Source organism: Vollenhovia emeryi, unplaced genomic scaffold, assembly GCF_000949405.1.
Source record: "Vollenhovia emeryi isolate VEMERY1.0 unplaced genomic scaffold, V.emery_V1.0 DF939197.1, whole genome shotgun sequence".
Classification (NCBI taxonomy): domain Eukaryota; kingdom Metazoa; phylum Arthropoda; class Insecta; order Hymenoptera; family Formicidae; genus Vollenhovia; species Vollenhovia emeryi.
The window spans coordinates 897,192-919,832 of NW_011967169.1; the positions used below are offsets into that span (position 1 = coordinate 897,192).

The following is a 22,641-nucleotide window of genomic DNA, read 5'->3' on the forward strand; positions in this document are numbered from 1 at the left end:
ATAAAAAGAACGATATTCATAGGAGCACTTATATCACTTGTCATTTCGCCGTTCCTGAGCGCGCGAAATTTCAGCCCTATCATTTGTGGAAAATAATCGCTTCTAATTTAAAAACTATTATAGCCTCGACACTTTTGTATTAGGATTTTCGTCTGGAAATGTTCTAAGGAATCTGTCATTAAGAGGACCTCCGGTGGTTTTAGGACACCCTGTATATTGCGATTAACGACTTCGATATATATATATATATATAAAATTCAACTGTAAATTGGGAACTTTTAGGCGGCGTTCGTCGTAATCTGTCCTTTGTTACAGCGGGACTCGTAAATGAGCTCTGTCGTGCTAATTAGCGACGACAATTAGGCGTGACGTAACGATTTCTTCGTGAAACAAAAAACAGATATACGAGCGTTCGCAGTTGCATCCGGTCCGTTCGTCTCTCCCCGTACGAGAGCCAAGCATTCCGCATGTGGAGCAAGGCGCGATTACGCGATCGTTTCTGCGCAAATTGCGGGAAGAGCCTTGAAAATTTCGAGAGAGAGAAAACTATAAGAACGTTCACACAATCGCCTGACGAACTAAGTCGTTCCGCGATAAGAGGGATCTGTGCCGTCGACGAGGAAAATAACTGGGTTGGTCAACATATGTCCGTGACTCTCTCTAGTGTAATTCGAGGTGGAAACCGCTGACGAAAATCTTGTACACCAACGCCCACTAATGCCCGGTGGGCATTACTTAATCTTATTTTATCTTTATAATGCCCCAGCAAGACCTAATGCGCCCAAATTAAATGCCCCCAAAAAATACCTAGTAGCGCCCAGTAACGCCGCAAATCTGTACACTAGAATGCCCTCGGCGGTTTCCCCCTCGGTGTAAACTAAATTGAAATTTATCGTAAGACCGTGCTCACTTGGCGTGAAACGGGCAATGCGCCGTTAGAGCAGCGACATTGGCTTTGTGCTTTCTTTTACAGCGGGTCAGGTTGCCTCGTGCCTAGGTCAATCGATATGCGGCCAGCAATGCCGCGCTTAATCTCACGGTTACATCTTTCACGAGCGAAACGTGATTCTGCCAGCTGGGAGAATTTATTAACGATCGTACTAAATCAGGCGATAGCGATTGAAACGAATGATGAGGGCAACTCGCGACGAGTCCTTTCGCTCGCTGGTGATACCCGACATATACGCGGCGATATGCGAACAAACAACGGATAAACCTCTGTCTCTCACAGCTTTCTGCATTTTGCCGTCAATCAATTATTATTGTATCTGGCATCGTGTCAAGTTCGTGCATTCGTAATTTTCAAAAGAGGCTTTAATAATTTTTCCACGTAGAAATAAAACGAATAAATGAGGTAAATCGAGAGTGACACGCTATTTTTATATTCGCTCGTTCTTCCGCCCTCGTTGAAAAATTATTCAGCGCAATTAAAAGTGTAGTGGATTCTCTCTTTCGCGATGTCACTCGTTAGATTTTACGTTTTTAATACAAATCCCTAATCGATCGTACAGCGAGAACCGAGATCTATTCTTAGCTGCGTTATCATCGTTCCACGTGATAAGGAAAATGTTCCGTTCAACTGTTAATCATTATCTGGTTACTTTCTATTATTGTAACAGCACATTCTGTTGCTACGCACACGTAATTAACGTCAGTTATTTCCTGCATATCCTTTGTATAGTTACATTAGTTGCGCAGACTAGATTTTACAGTTGTTAGATCGCAATTAAAGGACGAGTCGCTTTTCACTTGTGCAGCAGCAGCCTACAATGTGCTCTTTGCGATTAGAAACATTCTGTTTTGTATAAGCAAATCAATACGCTTAAAAAATTTGTCGATAATACATGAACAAATTTTTTAAATGTATTTATTGGCTACAAAACAGAATGTTTCTACGCGGAGAGAATTTGCATTTAAAATTTACCCTGAAAATCATGTAATCGTGGGACGATATGGCATTTCGAAGATTTTTACGAGAGATTTTTGAAATTGTACACTCTAGTAATTATACTTACAATTAGTACACATTTTACTAGTAAAGTGTATGGTAAAATTTCCAAAAACTCATCAAAGTTCTTCCAAATGCCATGTTGTCCCACGATTATATGATTTTCAGGGGAAAATTCTCTCCGCGTAGACGCGAAGAACACATTGTGGATGGGCTTTATATGTATTGAGTGACAAGCAACGAGCCACGTGAACTTGGAAATATTCACATCTATCTTCTATCTTGCCCTTTACCTTTCGACTTATAATTAAATTCCAAGTCGCTCAGTTTGAAATAATGTGCCAATATAAACGCGAACGCAAGCGTCTTCGGGTAACGTGTCGCGAGGTTTCTCCTTTCGTCGGACGTGTCCGTTTCAAGGCGAGTCGCTAAACGGCTGATTGCGAGTGATAACGTGGTCGCGTCGAAAACACTTTATCCCGTGGAAGAATACAATTGGACGACGCGGCCCGCGGAGGCCTGTACGTCTCTAATTAAATTTGCCAATTGGTTCCGAGAAGCTTTCAGAACGGTTAATAAAACACGAGGCGGAGCCCGTGCCACGCGGGAACGCGCAAGGTCGTCGGTGCGCGGAGGGCCAATTAGTCCAGAATTATTCTGGCCTCTCAGCCGTGTCTCTTTCGCGGAGAGACTCCCCTTACGCGTACGGGCGCGCGTCTCCTTTTTCCAATTAGTTATCGCAGAAACCGAAGAACAGGTCTCTCATTACGTTCTGACGTATCGCAACGTCGAGCATTATCGCGTTATATTAAACGTTTCAACGTAAATAGATGACCTATTGTCACGTTCCGCGTATCGATAACATTTGAACTTGGAATCCGCCAATAGTATCCCCGATTTCCGCTGGAGAGGCTCCGATATACGCCCGACACTAATTATAATCGTAGGCTCTGTGAAATTGGTCGTTGCGTTATTCTTAGATCGGCGCTCGTACGGAATATCGTGAAACACTCGCTCGAGTCTTGTTATTAAAATGTTTATAGCCAAAATTGTTTTTACGAAGATAGGACACGTAATGCGAACGGGGAATCCCCGTTTGTTAGTCAAATCTGCGCGCGATTGATTGATTAATTGAGATCGATCGCGAACGAGAACGTTATCAGCCATCAATATGGATCTTTGTAATCTCGCCCAAGCCGTGACACTACGTGATTCAAATCAATATTCTAAGTATCGACGCGAGGACGATATTTTAAGTAACGATAGCACATCGAAACGCTCTGTCTCTCTCGCGCGCGCGTTGCGATAATTTATCGCGGATTGTCGTTGTCCAAAATACAAGATGCGATACTGATCGCATTAATATTCTTACGCCATTGCGCAACGTGATAATATGTTATGACTGACAACGAGATGTAAAACCCTCATTAGTACACTGAAAAAAATTTCTGGTTGAATATGGACGAATCAGATAATTCCTTTAGGATTTACCATGCAGAATTCCTTTAGGATTTACCAGAATTCCTGTAATCCTACAGAAATTCTGGTAAATCCTAAAGGAATTATCTGATTCGTCCATATTCAACCAGAAATTTTTTTCAGTGTAGAGGAAACTCCTCTATTATGGGGCAGGCTTTTAATATGAGATAGCACGCGGAGAGAATTTTCTCTTAAAATTTACCGTGAAAATCATGTAATCGCGGAGCAACATGGCATTTTGAAAAACTTTTCGAAATGTTTTTTTTTAATTTTACCATACATTTTACTTATAAAAATGTATACTAATTGTAACGTATAATTGCTAGTAAAAAATGTATGGTAAAATTTAAAGAAAACTTACAAAATTCTTCGAAATGCCGTGTCCCACGATTACATAATTTTCAGGAGAAATTTTAAAAGAAAATTCTCTCCGTGCAGATGTTTTCAGCATCCAACAATGAACTTTCCACTGGGCAGGTTTCGCTGTAAGGCCAATGAATTCATGGCGGGACCAAGATGATGTCTAGCAATTTAGTGGAAATCCTGCTATCTTATATTAGGAGCCTATCTCACAATAGGAGACTCGATTGTTACTTTTACACGCGGGCCAGTCGTCTTACTTGCCGCGACACGTGCATGCGCGCGTAAGCGGCAAATTATTTATACAAATTGCGCACCGAACAATTTAATCTCATTTACAAAGTGTTGCAGCAGGTACACATTTACACGCTTTACGTAAGCCCGATATTTCCTAATGTCAAGGCGAAAGGCAGAAGCACTTAGCGTGCCGCGGAGCGTGCGGCGCCAAAAAGCGTTGTGGATGTATAATATGAGCGGGCCGACCGGTCGCGCACATTTCTCGCCGCGAAACACGCATTGTTTGTTTGGCGGGACGCCCGTTTAAATGACGTCGACGATATGTGGCCGCTTATGCCTTTAATAAATCGCGCGCGCCGGTTGCTCCGTGCGGCAGTCGCTCGTTTTCCCTTTAACCGTGGATTCCGCTCCGGTTTTCTCCGGACGGCTTGACCCGCGGTAGACGCGACGTCGGATTATCATCAGCGAACCTCCCCTCCCTCCCCCCCCCCGCCCCGCGGTTCGCAACACCCCTCGCTCAAGTGCCAAGGTATCTTATCTGTTTCCTTCTTCTATTTTTTTTTTCCACACGCGCATTCTCGAGTCGGGAACGGCGTGTTATCAATGATACTCGATGACGACGGCATCCGCTGATTGTGTATTTCGATCACCTGTTGTTCATAAATATTTAATAAGATAAAATGCCGCGACCCGCGATACAGTAGTGGGAAGTCCTCTGTTATGAGATTAGGTTTCTAACATGAGATAGCGGATTTTCAACACCCAAATTCAATCGCAAATCTTTTCTCGCAACGATCACACGATCCAACGATGCATTTTGCCACTAAACGGAAATTTCGCTCCGAGGGCAATGGATTCATGGTGGAATCAGCCGATGACGCCTGTTAATTCAGCAGAAAGCCCGCTATCACATATTAGGATTCTATCTCATAATAGGGGACCTCTATATCTGGTCCCAGCGATAAGCCGATTATCCTTGGTTGGAGGGGAACTTACATAAGCATTCCATCAAGAGTCTCAAGATTCTTGGCAGTACCCACTGTGTTTATGTTTCAAACACGTCAGCCTCTCTTTAAAGAACAACACCTTATTTCGTGACGTTCTTACATTCGTTGGAAAGAAGAAAACAGACATTTGCGGATCGATATTTTAATAATTTGTCATCATCCTTTTTTTTTCCTTCATCGTAATCCCGAATCATGCTTGCGCACATCCTTCTACACTTATAAGATAAGAAAGCATTGTTATTTATCAAAAGAATGATACAGTCTCTTTCAATGTTGCATTATTGATACGAGATTTGGGATTTGCATGTAATAATGAAAATTCATACTTTGCAGTGAAATGTCTAGTAAATGCATGGACGAGAGCTTAGAGGAAGGCTCCAGGCTGCAACAGCATTACTGTATAACGCTGGGCGTGGGGCCTCTGTGGTGGTCCTGATGTGCCCCATGCCGCATTGTCTGTATCTACAGTCAACACAGAGAGCCGCGGCGTGGGGATCAAGCAGAGTCAGCTCTCTGTGAGCTCCCACATTGTGCAAGTACGTATTTTCCGCGCTTAAAGGGGATCGTCAAAGAGGAGAAACGATAACTTAGTTACACGGCTGCAAACACGAAATAACGTATGCTCCCCCGATGGACGAGAGCCAAATTCTAATTCTCCGCATTTTCCTTTTGTCCACCGACGTACAGGAGGATGAATTGTTGAAAGCTGTGAGAAGCAACGAACCATTGCGTCTAACGTTCACTCTTCACTTGACCGAGAGTACGTCCGTCGAGTGGGAGACCGTAGCATGGCGCCGCTGTCTATACATTCGCGTACCAAGCTGCCTTCTGCCCGAAGGATCAAAAGAGGGTTTTGTTTCGCTCCTAGAATACGCCGAGGAAACACTGCGCTGCACCAATATCATTGTCTGCCTTCGCAAAGATAGATCAGACCGAGGTACTTGTCGCTTGCCGTTCTTCGGCACGAACGCCCAAGACTTTTGCGTCGGCGAGAAGGACTCACCGTCTAAATCGTTCTGTTGTTATGGTCTAGCAATGCTGGTTCGTACCTTCATGTTCTTGGGTTTCACGGTCCTGCCGCCAACTCATGCCTTGGTACCGCCAGGCAGTGACGCTGGCAATCTCTACATGCTCTATGCCATCGAGTAATCGGCAAGCGGTTCTGCCTCTCTCAAATTTAACGCGCAGGTATTGATTCGGCAGAAGAGACACTCGAGTGCTTCTCGGTTCTGCGATTTTCTTTATACTAATTGATTACTTAATCTTGCTTTTCGTTCGCTAACCACTTTCTCATGAGTGTATATGATTTCAGATCTAATTATTTCTATTTCTCTTTCCGTTACATTTATTTTCGTTGTATCTTATTACAGGTACTACCGTAATCGAGTCTGAGGTAAAATTCCGAAAAGAGGGACAATTGGAAAATTCTGGGAAACATGTATATTTTTCTTTTATGTTTTAACATTTGCCGTATAAAGTATTATTTCTCTTATCAGTTGCACATTGGAAAATTCGTCCATTTTTTGCAAGGATTTATATCGATTGCAGAAGAACCTTGGCGTTAAATTGAAGAGGCTTGATGAAAAAAAAAAATTAAAAATTATAGTCGCGAATATGTAGAACGCGTACATAAAAGGCTTTCGATGGGTATATCGATTCATTCTCTTGAACACAATGTTAATAACTCTTACAAGAGTATATAAGCTGCTGACAAAGCTTCCCACGTGAAAAAATTTGACGGAATTTGTAGTCGCGCATCAACAACTGAACACGGCGACCAACTGTCAAATTTTAGAGAAAATTTATTATCGATATATCTCAATGTTAATTGTGGCAGATTGGGTATCACCGCGTTATTCTCCGTAATATATGTATAAGTGTATTTGCTTATTTTTAAGTATTATCGATATGTATAATCTAGATTTTTAATATTTGTTATGCGAGTACCCAGTAAAATTGAGTTTGGGTCGCTACAGTGTGTTTGTCATCCAAAAACGACTATTTTATGATTATTTACGATTAATTGACTGATATTCTTTATTAAATGTGCAATTTTTTTCTCTGTAGTTTCGTGAAAAATCCACGTTCCTGTTTACGAAGTAAAAAGAAATTTCGTAAGCATCAAGTAAAAACATAACAAATTTCCGGTATCTGAATTGACTTTTTGTAGAGTCCAATTTTTGTAAAAAAAATTCTATTTCCGGAATATATGTTCAAATAAATTAAATACTGGTTAACTTAGGATAGCGCTTGCTATCGTATAAATGGGCTTTGCAAATTTGACTAAGAATGAGAAATATCACGAACATTACATTACGTTGCTAATCGGACATGAGAAATAAGACGTTTAACACATATTTTCTTTAAATGCAAAACTTAAAGGTACTGAATTATTAAAAATCTTACTTATATCGTTATAAGTCCTATATCTTTTTTTATAGCATATTCTTAGGGGTGATAGTATATTTAAGTAATAGTATATCTGGTAATTCCCAATCAGTTAACATTGAAGAGATCTTGCTAATAAATGCGTTCTTTAGTGTTGACTTGATAACAGACATGAAAAATAAGTAAAAATACAAAAAAAATGAAAAATATTAGAAAAGCCAACAAAAAAATGTTAATTAGATTAGGAATATAGATAAAGATAAGTACAGAGTGACGGACTATTGTATGTTAACTTCACGCAAATAATTATCAATTTGCCTCAAATTTTTGAATTGAACAATTTCATGCATTTTAACCTGTCAGTTAGTATTATATATTGTCTCTGACCATACATACACATACATATAAACAAATACACACAACACACATATAAAAAGTGAATATGTATGCTACGTTTCTTATTCATACATGAAAACATAATTGCTAAATAAACATTTAATAAAACCCACTATGTTACTTATTATTACTTTATACTTACCAAAGGATATAGCCGAATAAGGTAGGCACACCTGCCCCCGTATGTATCAGATCCAAATTGGCAGATTTGCTTACCTTATTCGGCTACACCCTTTACAGTGAAGATTTATTCCACTAAATGTCAGACTTGAGTAACAAAAATAAAATGCAGTATTTGCAAGTGCTTTTATTTAATACAAAAACTTGTAACACAAAATGTATGCCTTTATATATATATATATTTAGCACTTTTTTTTTATTAGGTATTACAATTATATAGCCTTTTAACGTGAATAGAATTAGAAGTCATAAATGAGTATAGGACATGTTTTATACATTGTTATTTGTCTTATAATTTTTAAACGCAACAAATATTGTCGCAGGTGTTAAAATTTGACATAGTATATAATTTTATTAGTATCAATATATAATACATGTCTCGAAACAATGTTGTCTTGTTTAATTTAAATGAATAATACATAATTCAATATCTGATATTTTTAAAACAAAAAAATAAAAATTAATGTGTAGCATTATGTTTCTACTTTTTATTGATATATAAAATCAAATTTGTTCTCGATGCTACAGAACCGAAAAGATTCAAGCTTTAATATTTAAACGCAACAAATATTGTCGCAGGTGTTAGAATTTTACATAGTATATAATTTTATTAGTATCAATATATAATACATGTCTCGAAACAATGTTGTCTTGTTTAATTTAAATGAATAATACATATTTCAATATCTGATATTTTTAAAACAAAAAAATAAAAATTAATGTGTAGCATATTATGTTTCTACTTTTTATTGATATATAAAATCAAATTTGTTCTCGATGCTACAGAACCGAAAAGATTCAAGCTTTAATATTTGCTCTTGTTAAAAAAAGTCATAAGTAACGTAAGATTATATACTGTATATTAATAATTTTATTTCTACTTATATAAATATATATAAATAGAAATAAAAAACTATGTCATTAATCACAATAGCAATTACATTTTTTGTTTTTATTGCATCTAATTGTGTGAAGTGGATTTTTCGTGCGCATCAGATTCCTATAAACAATTTCAGGAATTAGATAGACAAAAATAAAAAATATCAAAATGTTTCGTACCTCAGATGCGGTTCTCGGAACTAATCCCAAACTATCGAGCATACCAGATGGCGCCGATTCTTCAACAGGATGTGCTGACATTTTTTTACACTTCATCAAGTGTATCGCTGCAATATGATGTCAATTGAAATTAAGCTTTATGCTCACAATACGAAATGTTACGACCTTTACAGCTGTGATACCTAATCGGTTGCCATCGATCGATGTGTAACCGCAGGGGCATTGCAGTTTCTTGTCTAGCGAGATGTTAACTAAAGGAGATGGCACAATCAGACCGGTCTTCGGTCTTTCATTATGGATTTGTTGCTGATGCTCTTGGAATGCGCGCCAACAACATGTAATGTAACGGCACTGTTGACATCGTTGCTCACCTCTGTGCATTAAAGAATTTACTGTTACTATATTACTAGTGATAAGATTAACGAGAATTTACAAACGGTATAACTTACGGATAATGTTCATCTTCGTCAATATCTTCCTCACATTCCTGGCAGGATAGATATCTGACGGAGGTGTTTACCACAATTGATCCGGTACTCCATTTTTGTATTTTTTCATCTGGTGGTAATTCGGGTTGTGGACTATCTACAGAAAACCGTATTGTCTCCGGTATGTCTTTCGAAATCATTATACCACTGTTGCCGGCAGAATATGGTACTGCTTCTATAGATATATAGATATTTTTTATTAGACGTTAGAAATTGTAAATTTTCACAATATATATATAATATATACGAACGTATTGAGAGCACATTCAAAAAGAATAATACAGTCGACACAAAGTAGATGTTTGAATTGAATCAATTAATTTCATTTCAATGAATTTTGTGCTAGCTCTTGCTAATCGGTTCATTAGTAATGATAATATTGTCTTTTAACATGAGTCAATAGTTTTTTATATATTCTTAAATATCTAATTATACGTTTAAGTGCATATTTACTTGAATCAGAACCACAGTGTAACTTTCGTTGGTGTACTGTTAGGAAACTCTTCTGGTTGAACCAGAGACAGCATCTTGAACATTTGTTGCCCTTTCCTTGATCTCTTCTTACGATGTGCCTTTGCATGTGCGATAAATAAGCGTAAACGTTGGATGCGCTCGGACTGCCCTCGTTCACAAAATGTATTACCTTGTTGCAATAGGAAAGTTGCATTAATCAACATTGATACAGGAATGACAAGTACACTCACGGCACATTTATCTTTCCTTACTTTAAGACAATACGGGCACTGCAATCCTTCACCCTTTTCATGGACTTTATAGTAATGATCTATGACGTCCTTATGACTGGACGTACGATAGCCGCAACTTTCACATTGATACGGCATCTCAGAAGGAGAATGCATCGACGACAAATGATCAATCAACGACTTACTTTTTCCTGTACGAGAATCATGTGCAAATGTGATTCGCATTATATGTATATCTGACTCTTATTTTACAGGCTAAGAAATATTTCAAGAGATATTTAAGACAATAATCCCTTAATATAAGAATTGACTTTAAACAAGTCTTAGTGTGCACTCTCGGTGTATACCAGCGCAAGCAACCGAATTTGCTATTAATTACGAATTATAAGTATCGGCCTGAAAATGTTAGCTTACCAAATTTCTCCTCGCAAATAGCGCAAACTACCATGACGCTGTCAGAATTACCAAAATTGCTGTGTGTTTCTGACACATGAGTGAGCATTTGATGTTGTGACGAAAGCGGGGTGCAACAGTATCGGCATACTGACAATTCCGATTGACCCGGTACTTGCGGTGGTACATGACTAACCATATGCTCCATCACTTCGGTATTAGATCTCATTATTGTCGTGCAGAGGAAACACTAAGCCGGAAGAAATATTATATCAAACATAATGAAACGCGCTGATGATGCGACAGCATAAAAACTTTGTGCAAACCTTGAAATGTAAAGAAGTCTTGGATTCTTTCACGATCAGATTCTTATCACCTTCCATCGTAGCATAATATAACTCTTGGAGCTGAATTTGTTCTTTCGGTTCTTTCTCGCTTTTATCTCCTTTTTCTTTATTAATTTTAGGATCAATCGCTGGTTTTTTTATTTCATGTTCCGGAGTTGTCAAAGGATGAATTCGCTTTCTTCCTCGGCGCGAACCTAGTTTTGTCTCGGACGTCTTCTGGGATGATACCGGAGTATCAGTTGCTGAAGTTGAATCTTTCGATGACGTATTATTTGGATTGGAATAAGACCAATCTTGAAATGGATTAACAGCTATCTGCGATAGGCGATCTAGCAGAGACTCATCTGGAAAACATATACAATCTTTTTCGTGAATAATATAGGGCCAAGTACGCGTACAATTAAGAACCGTTACAGTCTTATCAGTGAGTGATCAGTGATATTTTTTACGCACTGGAATCGAGTTTAGTTTGCTCCGCGATATGCCGTATAATGTTGTCAAACGCACGTTCCGCTGTACCGCCGTATATCTCTCTCCATATTAATTCGTCCAAGAATTGTTGTATCATTTGTCTACTAAGCAAACTTAAAGTGTTCTGGAACATTCTTGGCACGATTTTTCTAAGGTATTCCATGATATGGTAATTGCTCATGATACTTCTAGGGTTCTGGTCTAAAAATGCAGACTGCATGACATGGTTATAGCCCATATCATGCAAGGTGCTCTTGTCGACAGTGAAGTCGGTCATTATTTTAGAGTCTGTATGAACCCATTCTTTCAAAGGGTGTAGAATATTATTAAATCGCCTTTTAAATGATTTTTCCTCATCTTGCATTGGTTCACAGGCGCACAATCGTAGGTCATGTGTGGAAGGATCTAGAACGCCGAGAACCTCGACTTTCACCTAAATGCCAAGAGTCCAAGTCGTTACGCAAGCCTCTTTCCTAACGAAACAAGAATATCAAGACGTCTCACCTGTCGCAAATGTCCATCTTGCGATGTGGTGCCCAAACTAATCACACCGACTTGTATTACTGAATTTTTACCGCCCATCTTACGACTTTTATCCCATACTGCTGCTGTGCAAATGCTACGCAGGTTTGTATAAAAATTTTTTAGGTATATATTGGTTACTTTCACCCAGGAGATTACATTTTGCACGTTAGTTTGACAAGCCCAGTGGTAAATTAATTTCAACAAGATTGTGGGTGTGTAATGAGCTCCTTGGAAAATAGAACCGGAGAAGACGGAGACAAATCTGTCCGGACAACAACTGGATATCCAGACGTAACCACCGGAATAGGGAAATGTTCCCTGATCGCTGTACATTCCTAACTTGAGTTTAGGTTTCTGATAGTTCAAATTGTGCTGCAAGCAGTATTGTTCCGATTTTACCAGGCCCTGTTGTATCAACCATTCGGCGAATTTTGTAGCAGAAAACATGAGTACGTTCTTAACTTTGGCATCTGAAAAATACTTTGATTTTTAATATGCATTTAACGCGCATCGTTACACAGTGGTAATGAAAGTAAAAAAAAAAGATACCTAATGATTGTCTTTCTTTTTGTGAAATTTGCGATGTAACTTCTTTGTTACATAAATTTGGTCTTGCTACCACTACCAAAGAGGGGAAGGTTCGGCCGCCAGTTGTTTTGTTAAATGTGAATTCTCTGTTATCAGGCTGGTTCTTTTTGGCTTCCTCAATTTGTTCGCTGGCTATAGAAGATTTTGTAAAGTAAAATAAGTAAAACAAATTATCCAAAAGATATTAACACTCTTAAAATAATTATATTCTCCGACTTTCACCTGAACTTTTGCTGCCGATGGCTATTCCACCTATACTAGTGTGTTCTGTAGGTTTAACAGCTGGTTGATTCGCTGTCTGTTTAGCGACAGTCTTTACCCTGATATTCGTCATACCTTGAGACGTGGTAGTAGCTGAGGGGCCTACATTAATTGTCGGTCTTAGCTCTCTTTTCATTCATTCTCTCCATGGAATAGAATATAAATTATATGATTACCCTTACTTGATGTCACATGCGTTGGTCCAGGCTTTGGTGGTTTCACACGAACTGTAGGTGCAGGCTGTAGAAATAAAATGTTGTATATGTACTTGTTGTTAATCACACAATAGCTTTGCAACTTATATTTGTAAAACCTATACCTCTTCTATAATATCAGGTTGTTGCACTTGAAGAACTTTTGTCCTACGTCCAGATCTGGTGTACTTATACTGAAAAAGTAGTTTATTACACTTAATATGTTTAAAGTAAGAAATATTAATGTGTAATTAACAATTTGCTTTCAATGAGGAAAGTACAAATGGAAGTGACAATACATTTTCTTGTTGCGGTTGTGCCACAGTTGAAGCCACAGATGTGGTTGTGGTAGTAGTCCCTAAAATCATATTTAAGTAATCTCTGATAAACCACAAGTCTAATTAATAAAAGCAACGGGAACACAATAGTCTTTTTTTCTACTGGATCGTTTACGAGAGCTAATCAGGATGCAGTTTTAGATGGCGTAACATGAAGCTAAATCCTGATTGGCTCTCGTAAGCAATCCAGTAGGAAAAACAGTAATCGTGTGCCGTTGGCTCAAGTAATTTGCTACCTTGGGTTTGTGTAACAGGTCCCAAAATGACTCCCATACGCGAGTTAATAGCAGCTACTAGCTGGATATTTCCTTGAGATCCACTTGGGTTATTGATATTCAACTTGATTGGTGTTGAAGTCTTGTTTGGTTGATTCTAAACGAAAAAAAAAGCAAAAGTATTAGTATTCAACGTCATGTTGGCCAGACAAACATTTATGACAGAGCACACAAGCACAAGATGTGCGATTTAATCAACAATAAATCTAACTAGAAAGTAAAATTCTATACAAAACAAAAATAGAAATGTCGTTTATTATTTTCCATTGCAATGAAGTTTGTACTAAAATACTCACATTTAAATTAATCTGAGGATTGTTCGAAACTACTCCTGGAGTCGACGTTGCTGTCGTAGGTCTGGGGATATGAAATTATGTGGTTACATCTTGACGTTACTAATTCAGTTAAAAATTAGATACTTACAACGTATACTGATAACCACTGACGCTCCCCGATTGGCATACCATTTTACCACCATGGTCTTTAACCAGTTCTTCCATAAAAGTTGCAACCTGTGGCAGCAAATAAATTGTTCTATAATACATATTCGTGTCATTAAAGGGTGCGTTCCGTTTCATTTATCCTTATTTAACATCCGGTGAGTAGCAAGGACAAATGATACATTATAAGCATCGTGCACAAAACGGAACGCACCCAGAAACAATGATTGTTTAATGAATTTACTTTATCATAGTTCTCCTTGAGGTTGGATCTGTATGTTTGCTGGGCTTCGCTCAGAGGCTCTTCTGTGCACTCCAAATTCAACGTCATATTGGCTGGACGAACATTTATAACGGAGCGCGCAAACACCCGTACCTTTGGCATTTTGTCTGGAGACAAATTTTGTCTATAGACAAAGCGTTTGGGGACACTTGGTTGAGAACTCATAAGCATAAGATGTGCGATCTAATCAACAATAAATTTAACTGAAAAGTAAGAAAAAAAAAGTGACAATAGCCAAAGACAATAAAGAATTCTCTAGCACTCTAGGTTTTTTCAAATCTCTCTAATCGCAACATCAATTATCCGTGTAAGTTTTGCAAATGCGCGGATAGAAACGTTTAGCAGATCGGTATTGGGACGGTACTTACGTCTATATTTCTTCGTCAAGTATTCTTGGCTACTGGCCTTACTTATCGTTGCTTGAAGGCAGAAATGTTAGTTTTCCCGACACATCCACAGAAATCTATCGAGCCGCGCAATTGATCGAATAATGTGTAATCCGATGTAACCTAACAGTACCGGAAAACCGAGCTGAGCGGCAAACTCTTGACGCTCGCGATACGATACTCGCGCAGAAGGCGGCGATCATGGTGTAATGGCGCCTGCCCACTGGACGCGGCAACGTTACCTCGTCCAGTGGGCAGGAGCCAATAAAGATACAAGGTGAAGCGCAATGGCCGTGTTCAGCAGACACAACTATTGGGTGAGCGCTCAGTATGACTGGTTAATACTTTTAGATCCAGCCAATCATATTAAAGCTAAAGCCCGTATCAGACTACGGATTGAGATTGGGATTAGATTGAAATTTAACCAATCAGAGTAAAGCCCGCTGCAGACGATGCTATTTTTCCTGCTGGATTGCTTGCAATTTAGTAAATTACTAGGAATCCTGAATGCTGAGTGGTGCAACGATAATAATTTACTAAATCGCAAGCAATCCAGCAGGAAAAATAGCATCGTCTGCAGCGGGCTTAAGTCCCAGTCTACAATAGAGGATTTAAGCCCTAAGCTTTAAGAAATTGATCAATCACGGTCAAGTACGAGTAGAATACGCGACTGTGATTAGTCAATTTCTTAAGTCCCAGTCTACAATAGAGATTTAAGCCCTAAGCCTTAAGAAATTGACTAATCACAGTCGCGCATTCTACTCATACTTGACCGTGATTGGCCAATTTCTTAAAGCTTAGGGCTTAAATCATCTATTGTAGACTGGGACTTAGACTAAAGGCCTGTGTCCACGATACTACAACTGCGTCCAACTTCTAGTTCCGAGAAATGTGTAACCAATCAACTTGCAGTTTTTATGGAATAGCTGCAAGTTGATTGGTTACATATTTCTCGGAACTAGAACTTGGACCAAGTTCTAGCACCGTGGACACAGGCCTTAAGTCCCAGTCTACAATAGAGATTTAAGCCCTAAGCCTTAAGAAATTGACTAATCACAGTCGCGCATTCTACTCATACTTGACCGTGATTGGCCAATTTCTTAAAGCTTAGGGCTTAAATCATCTATTGTAGACTGGGACTAAAGCCTCCGCTACAATGATTCTCGGTTCTGTCTACAATGGTCGTAGTCATAAGAATAATCGACTGCGATTGGTCAATTCTTATCGAGCGACTACGACTACGACCATTGTAGACAGAACCGAGAATCATTGTAGCGGAGGCTTCAGGGTGCCGTCACATGGAGCGGAATGAACATAAGCGGAACGAGCAGGTCATCCCTAAAATGGCCTTTAAATATTGTTTTTATCGCTCATTTTTCATGATCTTGTAAATAAATATTTAATTAAATGCGTTTCTTCTTGGAAATACTGATTAAAATGTAAAAATTCTTAAAATAAGTTTTATAAATCAATCATATTGGCTATCCGACAGTCGGATATCGGATCCCGTGTGAATCCTGCATAATAGCGTGTTCTGTGAGAACGCACCTTGTGTACGGTCATGGTCCGAAAGGTTGTCCGACCGTTTATGATAAGTTTCGGAACGCAGTCTTTCATGTCGGAAATTACAGTTTATGCTCAACGAAATATTCGTATGTGTATATCAGTTCCACGGATATTTATATGTAAAACCGTGGTCTCTATTGTCGCGGGGTGCAACGCAAGTGTATCTTTAAGTGTACGTTTAATGTCTGCGATTAACTGGCAAAATTGGTTATCCACCAGAGATAACAAAACAGTGCTAAGATAAAATGTTTAATTGTACATTTCTCAGTTAGCTCTGTGAAATTGTCAGGTCGGTAGACATTTACAAGAATTGTTACACTAATAACGAGCAAAATGTCAGGGCCGATGGTGCTGTGTCAGTTGTGGATGGGTGGCGTGAGTAGATTCGTTTATGTTGTTTACAATTTGATGGATAAATCATTTCTCTACACACGGATTGTTCCGATGTAAGTGCCGTCATGAATGAATAATTTCATTGCAGCTGGAGCCATACATGACGGAGAGCTTCATCATGAACGCGTTTCACAAAATGGGTGAACAGCCACAGACTGTAAAAGTGATGCGGAATCGGTATACTGGCGAGCCAGCAGGATATTGTTTCGTACACTTTCCAACGGACGAAATGGCGCTCGACGCCATGCACAAACTAAACGGCAAAGTCATACCCGGTTCAAATCCTGTAAGTATAGTGCAGCATGCTTTGTAAGTACACGTTTGGACTGGTTTGGACGCTTGTGCTCCGACTATAATTATTAAAGTTTCGTAGTAGTAACGATCGATGGTATCTTCAATTTTTTTGAAAAGAAGAAAAAGAGAAACACGTCCTACGTAGAATTTCGGCTTTCTCCCGGTGTCGTTAATTGCAATTTTTATGGATAGAAAACTCCTTGCTTAACCTTGCTTCAACCACAGAGAGACAAACTTATAAACTTTATCAATTGTTGTCGATTACCGTTAAGTTTTTTATTCTCCGAGAGACAACCGTGCTTTTCAATTGCCTCGGGATTAAATTCATGCTTTAGCCTTCTATTAATAGAATATTTTTCCAATCAAAATCCTGGTCGGGAAATGAGATAATTGTTTGGTTTAGGGTCTTCACCTCCGACGTCTATGTATGTAGGTTCATTCGACGCGTTTTTGAACGAGAAACAACTTTTCCCTCACGCAAAATCGTCGCTCTGTCTCGCGAAGCGATTAAGCGTGAAAGTTGTTAACTGATGAGGTTAGGAAACCTGTCACACCGATGATATGCAGCGACTATTCTCTGCTCTAGTAATAAAATACACTAATTCCTTTATGAGTCTATGCATTAGAATTAATCACCGAAGAATTTTATTAAAGCAGAGAATAGTCGATGCATATCGCCGGTGTGATTGGTTTCCTAACCAGATCAGTTAACAACTTTAACGCTGAATATCTCGCTTCGCGAGACAAGAGCGACGATTTTGTCTGAGGAAAAAGTTGTTTCTCGTTGAAAAACGCGCCGAATAAGCCTACATACATCGACATCGGAGGTGAGAACCCTAGATTAAATAATTACTGGAAATTGTTGGTCTATTTCCTTAAAGCCCGTATCAGACTACGGATTGAGATTGGGATTAGATTGAAATTTGACCAATCAGAGTAAAAGTTACTGAACTTGAGCTTAGTAAACTTTACTGTGATTGGTTAAATTTCAATCTAATCTCAATCTCAATCCGTAGTCTGATACGGGCTTTATGGTATATACTTAAGGACCAATCAGATTCCTGAAGCCTCGTCTACATAGAAGTCGTAAAGTCGTAGTCGTAACAATAGTCGACTATGATTGGTCAATTCTTATGTGTCTGACGAAATTGACCAATCGCAGTCGATTATTCTTACGACTACGACTCTGCGACTCGCATTGTAGACCGCGCATTAAGCCCAATGTCCACGATGCTATCACCAGAGAGCTAGAACTTGGATCAAGTTCTAGCATCGTGGACATTGTACTTTATGCATGTTATGTGCCTAGGCAAGTTTGTTTGATAACAAAATTCAAATGAGCGTTGCTCTTGCAATGGGCTAATCACTGTTGATTGATGTGTTTTGTAGCCAGTAAGATTCCGATTAAATCACGCCAGTACCACAGGGAAACCTGCCGCCGAACGAGAATTCAGTATTTGGGTAGGCGATCTCTCCACTGACGTAGACGATTACTCCTTATACAGAGCTTTCGCCGCAAAATATAACTCAATCAGGACGGCGAAGGTTATATTGGACAGCTCCGGATTCAGCAAGGGCTACGGCTTCGTTAGATTCGCGAACGAGGAGGAGCAGAAAAACAGTCTTATCACTATGAATGGTTACAGAGGACTTGGAACGAAATCCCTCAAAATCTGCAATGCCGTACCTAGACCTTGGAATAAAATGTCTGGGTATGCCTTGATATTAAATGCTATAAACAATAAGTGTGTAAAGAGAATAAATTCTTTTTTTTTCTAGCCGTTATGTAAGCGGCATTCTCTCTCAATATTATACCGCAAGCAGAGAGATAGATATCTGTATTTAATTAATAATCTTACAGTTAATTTTTAATTAATAATTTTAGTTCGACGCCGCCACAATCAACTTCCGAGTATGCGGCATCAAATATGAATTCAGAGGCGTACAATTACTACGATACATCGTCGTACTGGAATAGTTACAGTGCTTGGCAACAAGGTTACTACGAAAGCGAACCGACATCAGATGCTTATAATAGTTACGTATCTGATCAGAAACCCGAGGAAGATGATTTAGAATTGATTGGTATGTTATTTATTTGCTTATGATAAATATGTATCATATTTTGTTCATTGAATCTTGATCTATTGCTTTATATCCTCTTTTTTTTTTTTATAGAGCATTCAATCCCCATTGACATCGATAAAGCGAACCGAGAAATAATTGAACAAGATTATAACTTATGGGATGCTTTGGAAAGCTCCAAATGGATTCCTTGTGATACTATAGAATTATGCTATTGATTATTAAGAACAAAAATTACAAGATACAACGAAGATATATTACCATTTTTATCACTATGACACATATGTATAATACAACATAAAAAATATCAAAAATTAATTCCGTGCATCTTTTAAATATATGCCGCGAACACTGCTGGTTTTATCGGACGCCACCTCTCGGAAGGAAGTGGCAACCACCGAGAGTATCCTGTCACACGTACCCCTTTAGAGGTAGTCCTCCAGGTTGGAGGTTTCCTTCGGCAAGGTTACAGCAGCCTACCGAAGATGAAGTAAAACCAAATGCTCGGAGTACCAAAACTGGATAAAACAGATTTTAAGCTTAATACACGAGGAAGAAGAGAAGCTATAAATCCATATCGTCAAAATCCGTAACTGCTCTTCTTCTATCGAACTGAAATGTGAGTGTAAATTTTAAATATGTAATTAATAAATGTATGTATCACTTTTTGTATATAACATGGATAATTTATTATTTAAAAAAATTAATGCATTTTAATTTGTTCAATGTTGTACATGTGACAACTGTAGTTTATTCTACAGTAATTTCAATATTATTTAAGCCTCCTGTAGTCGGTGATGCAACTTTACAAAAAAATACTCATGGCAGTACTTTTAATGCTGATAATCTTCATAACACTTTTATTACTGCATAATCGTCTATAGTTGATGTGTTCATATACATTATAAGATCACCTCGTTTTGTTCGAGTTAAATTATAATGAAAATTAGTCTATAGATCTGCATCAATCATGGACCTAGTATACAGATATGTGGATCTCACATCCTATGTGAACTGGTGAAGCCGGCAAACCTGATTTCACGCGTTTCTCCGAAGATCAATATATGCTTTATTCTCGCTCTTTCTCTCTGTTTCGTTGGTTGGATCACGCCGTTAATCTCATTATCGCAGACGATCGGACCAAACTCTATTTCTTCTTCTTCTTGAAAGGGATGTTAGCGTCCAAACTCGGTAAAGTGCGCGTCGACATTGAAGAGGATACGCGGAAAAGTTGTTCACAGATACCGATCATTGTCCTGATGACACTCTTCTCACTGACTATGTTTACAGTGTAACGATAACAATAATGCCAACTAAAAATGAAACATCTTAACTCTCTATTAGACCAATAAACATGTAAATCATGTAGCGGCTTGATGCCCATTGGTTTAAACGGTTTTTCAATTTTGTGTGCGATGGCCCTTTGTCCTTTTCTAAGTAAACCTCTACCCCCACTGCTCAATGCTCGGTCTAGATATATTATGTTTATGATAAGAACAGTCTATACCAATGAGTCGTCATATTGGTTTACATAACAGGTGATATGCTCTACGTATACAGCTATCGTGATACGGAATTAAAAAGAGGGAAGAAATTGCCGATACTATAATTTCTTTGATTCTGTATTTGTTAGTTATCGCTCGAGTATAACACAGATACAGATATTTAAATAATACAAATCTTCCATTTATAAAATGTCACATGATTTATACTCGCATGTTAGGGTCTATCAAAACTTGTACCATGTGAGCGCCGGGTATAAATATATAAATTTCGATAGAAAAGATATTACCTCGCTGTTTACTCTTACAATATTTACAGGGCCTAATCTAACAATAAAAAAAGTCTACATTTAATGGCTATCCATAAATTGTATATCCGACAATAATAGCACTGTATTCGGTAACGGTCTAGGTTGCGGGCTAAGTACCGTGAACGTCTGTCTCTCGACGTCCACGTTGGTCCTGTAAATGTAAAAGAGTTTTCATGAGAAGAAAGAATGTCCGTTAGCTATAAATACTGAAAATATTGGTCGAATATACTAACACGCAGACGAATCCGGCTACATTAGTCTGCACGACGTCGTCCTCGGGAGAGTCTGCAAAGGAAACCGACAGTAGGTGATGCAGCAAACTGGGTCCTGGCGCAACGGCCACCAATTTTGTCAGGTTATCCTCCGCTTTCATGCCCAGCGGCATACAAGACGCCGGTAAGACGGGCGCCCCAATCTTGTATAATCTCGCCTCGCTCCACTTGACCTCGAAGCTATGTGGATACAGCGGAGTCCGAGAACCGTAGAAATATTCCCTAACGCCCTGATCTCGCGCTTCGGTTCTCTGTGCCTGGCTCCTCTCCACGACGCCGCCGCTCTTCGGCAGAAAGACCACCTTTACGAAATCCGGCATATCTCTCACCAATTCATTGTACAGCCTCTCCTGGTCCAACACGAGAATCGCGTCGACCTCAAACGCCTGGGCGGCATGCGTGAGTAACTTGTAGCCGTCCCCTTTGACCCAGCCGCATGTGTTAATGACAATTCCAGACGCTTTAGCCTTCTTATTGGCTTGCAGTCTGTCTGCGCAAACCTCCGCTAAACGCGTGACAAGTAAATTGTACAATGTTACGTTAACTTGTGGCGTTTTGTGCCCGAAATGGAAGACCAATGGAGCCTGCTGGCTGAAACCTTCCACTATGTTGGACGGTCGTTCCACCAGTAAAGCACCGACGGTGCCGGGAATCGCTATGTGTCCCTGACCAACGTCGAGGTCGACGAAGATCGGTCTCCTGCCCATTCTAACGGCGTAGTTCAACAGTATTCTACAAAGCGTAGACTTGCCGACGTCGCAAGGACCCACGACCATTGTTATTGGACCTCTGGTGTCGTCCTTCTCCGCGGTCTCTCTCATCTGCTCCATCGCCGCGTGGCAATTCAAGTACAGGCCCATAGGCGTTTCCTTCGCCACGTAGCTGACGTCCGTCTTGCCAACTAATTCAACGGTACAACCTTGCCAGGTGTAAACCGCGACTTTGGCGCCAGCGGTGAACTCATACTTTTTCCCCTTCACCAATTCCGTGCCAAAAACTTCCGCCAGGCCGTTCTTCAACTACAATAACAAAAAGTGTCGTGTAATAACGAAATAACATACATTGGTGCGAGAGAAAGCGTCTCATTACCTCCAGCGTGACCTTTTCATTCTTGCTCTCCACCTCGAACCTCAATTCGCAATCCGGATCCAACTTAAATTCCTGCATCACGGACTTCTCGTCGGCCATCTCTCGATTATTTTAGGTTAATTTTAGGTTAAGAAAGATGAAATTAACCAGGCAAAATCTGACGCTAGCCAGCTCGACGTCGAATCGCACTGGCTCCAACTTGTTCGTGTCTCGCGATATATCAATTCTGTGCACAAAAAGATTATAAAATTTTATAAATATCTATAAACATACGAAGCCCGGAACCACCTCGGGACGATAACGAGGCGACTACGGGTCTGTTCTTTTCAGCTCAACTGGCTGCACTAGTTCAGAGTTTGCCTTTCTCGAAGGGGAACTCACA

General features: G+C 39.3%; 4 protein-coding genes across 8 annotated transcripts; 2 read left to right on the plus strand and 2 right to left on the minus strand.

The window, feature by feature from the left end:
• Nucleotides 1-5,435: 5,435 nt before the first annotated feature.
• LOC105562050 (ornithine decarboxylase antizyme 1) lies at nt 5,436-7,927 on the plus strand (the record flags this gene model as incomplete). The annotated part of the gene is made up of 4 exons (XM_012012551.1): nt 5,436-5,567; nt 5,719-5,968; nt 6,065-6,219; nt 6,402-7,927. Coding segments are annotated over 3 exons (498 nt in total), but the record flags the coding sequence as incomplete, so codon positions are not given.
• A 743-nt stretch (nt 7,928-8,670) lies between these two features.
• LOC105562025 lies at nt 8,671-14,968 on the minus strand. 5 transcript variants are annotated; one of them, XM_012012509.1, is made up of 20 exons: nt 14,730-14,968; nt 14,323-14,468; nt 14,062-14,150; nt 13,933-13,995; nt 13,600-13,736; nt 13,325-13,383; nt 13,151-13,219; nt 13,008-13,071; nt 12,793-12,933; nt 12,532-12,702; nt 11,962-12,452; nt 11,440-11,890; nt 10,966-11,330; nt 10,661-10,889; nt 10,268-10,437; nt 9,996-10,185; nt 9,504-9,717; nt 9,237-9,427; nt 9,055-9,161; nt 8,671-8,995 (listed from the first exon to the last, which is right to left on the minus strand). In XM_012012509.1, exons 2-20 carry the CDS (start codon nt 14,461-14,463, stop codon nt 8,957-8,959), a joined length of 3,381 nt encoding a protein of 1,126 aa, XP_011867899.1. In that variant the 5' UTR covers nt 14,464-14,468; nt 14,730-14,968; the 3' UTR covers nt 8,671-8,956. The 5 variants fall into 5 exon arrangements, with proteins under 5 accessions (XP_011867899.1, XP_011867900.1, XP_011867897.1 ...); XM_012012510.1 differs by having other exon boundaries at nt 14,323-14,485; XM_012012507.1 differs by having other exon boundaries at nt 13,600-13,735; nt 13,935-13,995; nt 14,323-14,544.
• Nucleotides 14,969-16,334: 1,366 nt separating this feature from the next.
• On the plus strand, nt 16,335-19,758 carry LOC105562028 (tRNA selenocysteine 1-associated protein 1-like). The gene is made up of 5 exons (XM_012012513.1): nt 16,335-16,688; nt 16,795-16,992; nt 18,390-18,712; nt 18,886-19,085; nt 19,179-19,758. The coding sequence occupies exons 1-5, from the start codon at nt 16,647-16,649 to the stop codon at nt 19,301-19,303; spliced, it is 888 nt and encodes a 295-aa protein (XP_011867903.1). The 5' UTR covers nt 16,335-16,646; the 3' UTR covers nt 19,304-19,758.
• Nucleotides 19,759-20,691: 933 nt separating this feature from the next.
• LOC105562027 (protein CLP1 homolog) lies at nt 20,692-22,617 on the minus strand. Its single transcript, XM_012012512.1, has 3 exons — nt 22,260-22,617; nt 21,132-22,189; nt 20,692-21,049 (listed from the first exon to the last, which is right to left on the minus strand). The coding sequence occupies exons 1-3, from the start codon at nt 22,356-22,358 to the stop codon at nt 20,938-20,940; spliced, it is 1,269 nt and encodes a 422-aa protein (XP_011867902.1). The 5' UTR covers nt 22,359-22,617; the 3' UTR covers nt 20,692-20,937.
• Nucleotides 22,618-22,641: the final 24 nt, after the last annotated feature.